The sequence below is a fragment of the Harpia harpyja genome, chromosome 12 (genome assembly GCF_026419915.1).
Source record: "Harpia harpyja isolate bHarHar1 chromosome 12, bHarHar1 primary haplotype, whole genome shotgun sequence".
In the NCBI taxonomy this organism is placed as follows: domain Eukaryota; kingdom Metazoa; phylum Chordata; class Aves; order Accipitriformes; family Accipitridae; genus Harpia; species Harpia harpyja.
The window spans coordinates 5,163,338-5,173,637 of NC_068951.1; the positions used below are offsets into that span (position 1 = coordinate 5,163,338).

The 10,300-nt window shown below is 38.2% G+C and overlaps 1 protein-coding gene across 6 annotated transcripts in view; it reads left to right on the forward strand.

Annotated features, from left to right (window-relative positions):
- The window catches only part of NCOR1 (nuclear receptor corepressor 1), a 75,760-nt gene extending 66,318 nt beyond the window's left edge, over positions 1-9,442 (forward strand). For 5 of the 6 annotated variants that reach the window (XM_052803070.1, XM_052803069.1, XM_052803073.1 and 2 more), the window contains 7 exons: positions 68-291; positions 724-861; positions 2,864-3,006; positions 4,296-4,349; positions 5,473-5,694; positions 6,264-6,446; positions 6,675-9,442. In XM_052803070.1, coding sequence (XP_052659030.1) covers positions 68-291; positions 724-861; positions 2,864-3,006; positions 4,296-4,349; positions 5,473-5,694; positions 6,264-6,446; positions 6,675-6,862 — 1,152 coding nt within the window. In that variant the 3' untranslated portion in view covers positions 6,863-9,442. The remainder of the gene's footprint in view (positions 1-67; positions 292-723; positions 862-2,863; positions 3,007-4,295; positions 4,350-5,472; positions 5,695-6,263; positions 6,447-6,674) is intronic. The other variant, XM_052803072.1, reaches the window with a different exon arrangement.
- The last annotated feature ends 858 nt before the right edge of the window (positions 9,443-10,300 follow it).

The window sequence follows — 10,300 nt, forward strand, 5'->3', positions numbered from 1 at the left end:
CATGAATACGTACACTCTGGCCAATGTCTGACCAAGATCTCTTTTATATCTTTTTGGCCACAATCAGCAAATTATTACACAAGATTTTGCTAGAAACCAAGCAGCTTCTCAGGCCTCTTTGCAGCCTCCCACCACTACATTCCAGAATTCCACCCCTGCTCCAGCGCCTGTTTCTACCCGGGCAAAGACATCCAATCGCTACAGTCCTGAGTCACAGTCGCAGTCTGTCCACCATCAGCGGCCAGGTGCTAGAGTGTCACCCGAAAATCTGTCTGACAAGTCCAGGGGAAGGTAATGCATGTATTCAGTTTAACTGCAAATTTAATTAATGCCCAAGTACGACATTTATAAAAAAATAGTGCAGTAATCTTGGTGTAGATCAGAAGTAGAGGTATCTTTTAGTCTTTTTTTAGGCAGTGTCTTGTCTTGCACTGTTTTTGACAATTGCTTGGCTCCATAACATAGCTTACAGCTGTTTTCCCTTCACTTCTCATGCTTAATTTCCAGTCTTTAGAGGGGTGAAGATGTTTAATTACTTAGAACTTACTAGAGTCATTATGGACTATTCAAAGTCACCTTTTTGAGATCGCCAAGCATACTAAAGCATGTAACATATGTAACTAGACATAAGTAGTTATGTAACAACTGGAATGCAATTACATGTGTTAACTACTGCTTTACATGCATTAAGAGTACTTATCTGTCTCTGAATTATGGATGTAGACCTGGAAAATCTCCAGAGAGGAGTCATGTCTCTTCAGAGCCCTATGAGCCAATCTCGCCACCTCAGGTCCCGGTTGTACATGAGAAACAGGAAAATGTTCTTTTGCTTTCCCAAAGAACTGAGCCTACTGAACAGAGGTATGTGTAAAACTGAATTTCAAAAACATTATTCTGGATCTTTGTGCTGCAAACAGTATCTTTATTAAGTTTTAAGCGACCTTCCTCTGGTACCACAGGCAAGTTGTTAATCACTGTTACCCTTTTGCCCTAGCATTCGAAACTTGGTCCTTGGGAGATGCTTTGGGAAGCCTGAGTAAAACATCATCTGTACATGTTCCATCTTAAATTTCTTGGTGCAAACAGTGTGTTCTATTGATACAAAACATTTTAACAGAACTTCTTGTGGGTGCCAGTTCTATAAAACTGAAGTGGTTTTGGGGAAAGGTCCGTTTTCTGCAATTTTTATTGTGTATATAAATATATAAATGTATATAAACAATTCAGGCTCCTCCTGCCTGATGGGCTTCCTGGATACTGTCCTGGTGAAGTGTGGAGGAGCCCAGGCTTCCAACACTCATGATTCTAGAGCAGCTTATCACATGAAATACCACTAAGGAGCTTAATTTCCAGGATGTGTGAAGGTGGGGTGTCAGGGGGTCCATGCATTGGGCAGCCCTGTTTCCCAGAGCTATTTGTCAGTCTGCCAGATCTGCAACATAAACCTACATGGGATCCCTGGCAGACTGTATCAGTGCTGGTGTCTTCAAATGTCTGGCAGATGCACGTTGGAATGGATGCTTCTGTCGTTTGCTTTGCTGCCTGCTGAAGAAGGAATAGCACCCAACGTGCTCACCATGTACTTATTTCAGGCTCATGCTGGTGAAATGGATCCTTTTTTTCTTGTTTTTTTCCCCCTTCCACTCCGCAGTTGCTGGCAGGCTTGTTGCAGTCCATGATGGATATTAGCTAGATGTGAAGGGATTTTCAGGAACATGGCAGGGAAGATTGCACTTTTTAGAATTTTAAGGATTGTGGCCTAGGAAACCTGGAGTCTTTGTCTTCTTTATTTTTAGCTTATTTTTTTCAACTGAAGTATGGGGTGGGGTTTTTGGTTTGGGTTTTGTTTTTTTTTTTTTTTTAATTAAAATTGATTTGCCAGATTGCTGCTGCTTAGAATACTTGAGTTAGTTAAAGTGCCACAGTGAACATAACTTAGTTGGTAATTTTTATTCAGTACAAGTTGTTCATGACCCTGGTATTAGCTTAGATTTTTCACCTGAATTTCTTCATGCTTTGGGGTTGTGGTTTTTTTCTTAAAACTCTGTAATTGGAATACTAATGTTTTTATCATCTTTATAAATAGCCTAAAATTTGCATATTTTCAGATCTGAAGATAAAATGCACCCCTTCTCAGTTTGACACTTACTTCAGCAATGTTTTTATGCTAGTGTGACAGAAATTGTGTACAGAAAGTGTGCCAGCTACTGTGAATGTAAAATTGATGAGGGGTATGAAATACAGAATGTGGATCCCAGTCTGAATTTGTGCCATAGAGCAAGGATGGATAACTGGTAGCTCTTGAGCCAAATTCCAGTCTGTAAGGTTATTTTACCTGGTTTCTAAGAATGCCTGAAATAGCTTATTTGCTTGGACCATGTGTGACAGAGTGGGTGAGCAGACTTAAAAAGAAATACATCTTTTTTAGTGGCATACTGGGGACAAGAGTGAGCAGAAGATTGTAAATAGGAGGAGCAGCTAGGATGAGTATTTGGGCTTCTAGCTTAAGCATTTTGTTGCCTACCAATTTGCAGTGCAAACTTCAGCCAGCATGCAGATTTCAAGGCAGAAGTAGGCATCCCTGCAATAATTTGTGAGAGCATCATCTCTGTACCACTCTCCAGCACAGGCAATGACATGGTCATTTTTTCTGTGAGCCGTAGAATCTTAAACCCTGTTACCTGGATAAAGCAGATGTCCTTGGAGAGTTATTAGACTTGTCTAGTCCCCAAAAAAACAGGCTGAGGAAAGAGTCTTAAAGCTCATATGAATGTTGGTGGTTTCTGCCTGACTGCTTTTGGAAAGATTTAAATGTACATCTTGAAAAATGTTCTCTCTCTCTGACACGTGTTGGTCTTGGCAGGACTGACTCTCGCTCTCCAGGTAGTATGAGCTACCTGCCTTCATTTTTCACCAAACTTGAGAACACTTCACCAATGGTGAAATCCAAGAAACAGGAGATATTTCGAAAGCTGAACTCATCTGGTGGAGGTGACTCTGACATGGGTATGCAGGACTTGCCTTTTCACTGAATTTTCCAGCTTAAGCTTTATGTGACTGCCATCCACAAATGTCCTAATGTAAATATATTTTGAATAACATATGAATGAATATAAATCTATTAATACAAAACACATATAATAACAATTTATGACCAAAGAACTGGAAGATTGTTAGCTTTTTTCCTCTTTTTTTTCCCCCTTTTTTAATGCTGGTTTATGTAGGACTGTCACATTTAAGCTTTTTAACTCTTAATTTGAGGGATGGAAATGGTTTCTGAAAACCATGGAAAAAACAATTAACAAGAGAGTTGTTAAAACCTGACATTCTAGTTAACTTTGTGTCTGTAGTTTGCTTCGTATGAACATTAACTATTACACATTTTCCTTTTTGGAAAGGTGTCTTGAAACTAAATGTTTTGTGTTTTCTTGGGTCTTATGATTATGGCTGCTAAAAAGACATATTTTAATATAGCTTCAGTAATGGATACTGACATGGTGGAATATGATACTAGAACTATATTTTTGTTTTTCTCTTAGAAACCTTAACAGAACTTTGTATCAAAGTTATCAGTAGTGACAATTTAAGCTGGTTTTGAACTCAATACCTAATAGAGAGTGTTTATTTGAAAGTGAATGCTCTTACATTGAGCAACAAATTAATCTCATTCTGAGAAACAAGGCTGTGTCAGTAAGGGTTGCAGTATTCTTTTTATTGGATCCCCATTGCATGCATGATAGATTTTGCTCTGTTGAAAACTTCATGTGCATGCTTGGCATACAAGCACGCTTTTCAGTGCTGCCAATAATCTTTTCATTTATATATTGAATTCAGTGTTATGGTTTAAAATCTTTACCTATATTATGTCCAATTTGAGAATAATGTGGGGAAGGCGGTGGTTTAGCCACTCCAAAGTTGTTGCCATTAATTCTTTTAATACATACAAATACTCAGCCTCTGAGGTTCATATGTTAAAATTTGTATTTAGCAAATCAAATGCAGCTTTGCATCTTAAAGTACATAGATTGTGAAATTTCAAAAAGTCAGTCCGCTTTCTGATGTAATATCTTAAAAAGAAGGTTAGCTGTGACTGTATAAGATACTTTTACCCTTGTATTGATCATTTTCCTGAGAAGACATAGATGCACATTCATCTTAGAAGAGCAAGAAACAAAAAACTGAATATCGAAAATAGTTCAAAAGTAATTATACCTTGTGCATTAGGACTAGTAATGATCACTTACAGTGATCATCAGTACTGAAAAACTCGATGAAATGTTGTGTTTTAATTGCAGCAACTGCTCAGCCAGGGACTGAAATATTCAATTTGCCAGCAGTCACTACCTCAGGTAAGTTTTTCAGTAAAAGAAAAGAACATATGTTTCAGAAAAAGTAAACTGATGTACTGTCTTTCGTTTATGTGCTTTGGGGTGTCCAGTAAATGAGGAAGATTATGAAAATTTAAAAGGTAATATCCTAAATGAAAATTTGTTTCCTGTATCATAGGGAAAAGCAAAATGACCAAAGGAGGTTTCAGAAAATATTTAAATGGGAACTTAAGCAAGAATGATTTATTTCTATGTGCTCTGCAAATCTTACACAGAGGTAGAAGTCATGAAATTGGTTAGCATCTGACTTAAATAGAATTTAAATACAGTGCAGTTCAACAAAACTTGAGCTTAGTTGATCAAATGCAATTTACTTTATAAACTGGGGTATATAAAATACTTACTGATTTTTTTTTCCTATGATAAATAAATAATAAAACCCACCAACTGTCTATGAGATGAGGGAATTAAATATAACCTGTACTTTTACTGTCTTAAAGAGACAAGTGAGGCAGAGAATTGAACTGAAACGTGGGAGATAGGAACTGCCATATCTGAATCCTGAGTTGTACCAGACTGATTTTACATGATTTTGGCTAGTTGCTGCCCCTTGTGGTACAGTGCTTCTGTCTTTTAAATGGAGAAAGTACTGATCTCCATTAATTTAGATGGAAGACAAGCTTTTGGAATAAATATTTGCCACATATCACACTTCATAAGACAAATGAGTATGGATTATTAATGAGAGAAGTATTCTGCTGCTGTCTTCTCTTACAAGTGAATAATAGCTGCAGATTTTACTTAATATGCTATCACAATCAGCATGCTCAGCTTCCTTTGCTATTTTAAAACAACAACAACAACAACAAAACAAACAGTAAAATTTACCCTCTTACAAAGAGTCTGACATTCAGTGGCACTACTGATGTAGGTCTTCAGTGTTTGCTGGCATGTCTAACTTGTAACCATTGTGAGCTGCTTTAGAGCACGTAGCTTCGCGTTTAAAAAAATCTCATCTTTGGTTCCCCCCCACACCTTTCTGCCTCTCTCCAAAATCTTTTCCCATATCCCTTTGTAATTTCTCTGAGATATGTTTTTTGCTTCCCCCCCCACCTTTCCCTGTATGTTTTCTTTTGTCTCCCAGGTGCAGTCAGTTCTAGGGGTCATTCCTTTGCAGATCCTGCCAGTAATCTGGGTCTGGAAGACATTATTAGGAAAGCATTGATGGGAAACTTTGATGACAAGAGTGAGGAGCATGGAGTTGTAATGTCACAATCTATTGCAGTAGCACCTGGCAGTTCCAGTGCTGCAGTATCAGCAAGTAATGAGACGCGTAGGGAAGAAGCTAATCCATCACCAAATTCAGGTGAGGTATTGCAACTGCTAAATATTTCATGGTCTTAAAGAAAAAAAAAATAAATTAAGGGTTTGAATAAACTTGGTGTCACTGAAAATCACTGTCTTTCCCCTGGAAGCGATAGAGGTGGTGTTTCCCTCTAGTGGTCCTGACTTTCAAAATGGTGCTGGTGCCTTCAGGAGCATTAGCCAGTATTTCTTGGAGAATGACAACACTGATGAAACAGGGAAGCGATAACAGGGTGTATTAGATACCTGAACCTTCTTGGTGGTTTGATGAAAATGCATGTGTAGTACATCACCTATAAAACATACGTAACAGTGGGAGCTAGCTTGAACTGAAAACATCTCCCTTCCTAAAAATGGAAATATAACTCTGTTGTGATAACAATAGGGATTTTCTAGCAATACTGTGTTAGAAGACTAGCCTATACAGTCACTAACTGTAGTAAATCGGCATTCCAGAAGACACCAGTGTGAAACTCCTGTTTGCTGCTACGTGATAATTTATAGAAACAAACATACAGAGGCTAAAATTCGGTGTAATGTTTTTGTAAAATCTGTCCCTTCTATTTCCAGGAGGGGGAGTCAGCAAGCAGAAGCTAATCGGCAAGTCAAATAGTAGGAAGTCTAAGTCTCCGATTCCTGGACAGGGGTATTTGGGAACCGAAAGACCTTCTTCTGTCTCATCTGTACATTCAGAAGGGGACTACCACAGACAGACTCCAGTGTGGGCCTGGGAAGATAGGCCTTCATCAACAGGTGAGAAGTGGGTTTCTTTCAAACTTAACAAACCAGATGTGGATTTGTAGAAAGGTCAGATGTAGACATACTGTAACACTGGTATATTGGTCAAAAGTTTACAGCATATGAGGATTTTCTGAAACAGATTTTTTGCTAGTTGTCACAACCAAAACCAGACTATCTTTCAGATACAGATCTCTTAGAACAGCTTGTGTTTTTGACTTGGAGAAACTCTTTTTGATTCAGGTTCAACACAGTTTCCTTACAACCCGTTGACGATGAGGATGCTCAGCAGTACACCGCCAACATCCATTGCGTGTGCCCCACCGTCCATAAGCCAAGCAACCACTCACCAACAGAACAGGATATGGGAACGAGAGCCTGCACCACTGCTTTCAGCACAATATGAGACTCTGTCTGACAGTGATGACTGAACTATGCAGTTTTTTTTTTTTTTATTTGCGAGTCAAAAAAAGAAATCTATTTTTGACTTGTGCCCATAGAGACTTTCCAAGAGAGCAAGGGCCACACAATGAAGAATTGATGGAGAGTCCGTTAAATGCCTTCTGCACAGGCCGTGTGTTGGAGGATTGTGATCAAGAAGGTTGACTTACTAAAGATAAATATGTAAAGAGTTTTTAAAAATGTGGACTATTCCTGTTCTACATCTATTTGTAAAGAAAACCATAATGTCTTTAAATCATTCTTCTGTAAATAGAGAGTACTTTTTGCAGTGTTTTTTCCCTTGCTATAGTATCTGGTGTACTTATGTTCAAATCATTGCCTAAAATTTGGGGGTCATTTTGTAATTTTTTTTAAGCATTTTCTCCAGTGTAGAGTACTCTTCATAACCCTAGCCTCCCTACCAGCCTAGCCTAACCATAACCCTAGCCTCCCAAACAGCCTAGCATCATTGCCCATTTAATGCCATGCCACTTCTTGCAGGCATTGTGCTTTTCTATAATTTTTTTCCTAGACACACTTTCTCAGTGGTGTTCAAGCTCTTGTGAAAATGTTGATTTTTAAGACTGACCCCTTAATGAATTCTGTACATTAACATAGTCCAGTTTGCTGGAATAAGAAGGTATATTTCTTTGAATTTTAAATTCTGCCACATTGTAAATTTTTGGTGCGGTTGGTTTTATTTAGCAACACTGCAGAAATATTATTGCATGGGTATGTTATGGTTCATTTTTAAAAGGATAAAAAAAACAAAAAGAACAGCTTCTGGAGGCATACCTCACTGTTATGCACACTGGGAATTTTAACTGTGCCCCAAAAGCCTATCTTAGTGTTTTCTGTTTCTGCATTGTATGCAGTCAAAACAGGCTCCTAAATTTTACTGTTATATTTAACCACAGCAAATGGCTTATCTGAACAGAGGCTCTGGGTGGGTTGATAAATCCTTTAAGAAGAAAAACCTCTACATCCCAAGTTTAAATAAAACAAAATGCTTTTATAGAATAATGGAGCAACACATGAGTCAACTACTTGGCTTCTGTTACAACCAGTTTGAAGTAGGTACTGTGATTTTTACCTTCCTCCAGTCTGATTTTAAAATCTTTATGTAATAATTATTTTAAAGGCTGTGTCCCCATCCCAATCCCTAGCCCTATAAGCAAGCTTTTGGTGGAAGTCCTTACGAATGCTTGGCTTAACTCCTAAAGTGTGCAATACTTGTTAGGGTGATTTTGATTTTTAAATTGTTTATGGTACTAGGAGAGTCTCCTTAATCATTCATTTATCAATGCCTGCTATGATATGCTTGTAGCTCATGTACATACATCTGGGTAGTGATATCACAGGGTGTCCTGACATCCATCTTCAAAAGCATCATTTTTTTGCTGCACTGACCTCAGGAAGTGAATTTAAATCTTCTGGGGTAGAAGGACTGATTTACAGATAGCACTGAGTTGGGGGGTGGTATGGTCTGTCAGATTCCAAACTGCTTTTGCATCTCATTGATTACAGAGTCTTTGCCTTGAAGTTATTTTCCAGTCAAAATATTTTTAATTTAACACTGTATTTACGATAAGTATAATGCAGCTGTGTAACCTTAAGCCATGTAAGCTCCACATCTTACGGAAGGACTGTAATGGTCCAGTTACAAACAGGAAGAAGTACAGAACTCTTTATCAATAGCAAATTTACTTTGAGTACTTCAGAGGAAAGCCTTTTTGCCCTAAGTGTGGGAAAGAAAAAAATCCAAAGGAACTCATTTGGAAACTTGACACTGTGTTGCAAATACAGAATTATTTTGCTACTTTTTTTTAAACGCTGCATCAGACTAGATCAGTTGCCAGTCTTAAACCTCCTTGCAGTCTTTCTCTGAGAGAGGGTTTTTCTCACCCTCCCATCCTTTACCCTGCTGGCTTTGAAGTAGTGAAGTTTTCATCCTGTTTGTAGACCTGTGCTCTTATTTTAACTTTTTTGTTCCCACAGCAACATATACTGGAAAACATGTTGATCTGCCCTTTTTGTAGATTTAAATTTGGAGTGGAAAGTTCCATTCTAAAACTCACTTGTTCTCACTTTCTTAGTGTAACAAATACAACGTGAAAGAGGCATGTACAGACAAATGTCTTTGCTAACTGTACAGTAAGTATAGCATGTTCATTGCAAAGCTTCATGTTATTGCTGCTGCAGCAGCAAGATATCCAAAGTAGGATAGTCACTTTCTCCTAAGATACAGCTTGAGTGGCATTTGCACATAAAATGTTGCTGCTTTTTTGTTTGTTATCCAAGTTCTAACTTCTCCAGCGTAAAAACCTCTCCAGAGCCTAAGTTAGGGTTTACCACAATTCCAGTAATTTTCAAGTATGGAACTACATCTGACCTGTTTCAAACAGGAGGGTGTTTGTAAATCATGTTTACAAAGTGTAGTTTACTACAAATTTTTAACTGATTTCTGATCAGCGCTTTCACAATGCTTTCCATCTTGATATGTTGCGTGATTCTGATATGAAATCATTTAAGACTTGAAAAACCCATGCATCATAAAACAACTTTTTTTTTTCCACACAATGTCTTCAGTAGACAGTGACTTCTGGATTCAGACCAATCAATAAAGGGGATCAGTTCTCCATTTGCTTTTCCTGTGTCTCCCTCTTGTTTTGCAGCATCAAGCTATGTTCATGAGAACAGGCAAAACACTTCCCTTAGGGGGTGCTGCAGGGTTCCCAGTTAACACTGCTGGAGTATCGAAGGTCTGCCACTTAAAAACCAAAACCCAGAATTTTAAAGATCAGCTCTAATGTGTTAGAGCCTTTCTGTTACTACAAGCGTGCCTGTAACAAACAAACAGCCATATTTTTACTTCTTAGCTTGCTGTATATGTGAATTAAGTTTTTCTAGCTTTACTGCACATCTACTCTAGAAAACCTGCATGCCTCTTCTTAGCTCAAAGTTAAGCAGAACTAAAGCCACTAATGCTACTTGTAAGTAAACTAATAATGATGCAATTAACATTAAGGGTTGTACCAACCAGCTGAAGCTCTTACAAATGAGAGGTTAAAATAATGCTTGGTTAGTGACAGGATTATAGTTAGTTCTACTATCCTAGCTAAATATAACTTCAGAAGCCTCAGCATTCTAGCACTGACCTATCCAAGAAAGGAGGACAGCTTTGACACTGTGTGCTCTTGACTGGGGTAAGGTAGCTGAGTGTTTTACTACTGATGACAACAGCTCTGTTTTGGTCTCACCCCTCCTCTGAGAGGGCATGTTCAATCTTTGGATGCTAAACACTTTGAAGAAAAACACTTGCTCTTCAGGCAATGTGTTTGAAAAGGACATGGAGCTACAGCTCTGTCATAGTACAGGTATAGCCTAGGAAATGCTCTGTTGAAAATACATAGTGAACTGTAGCACTG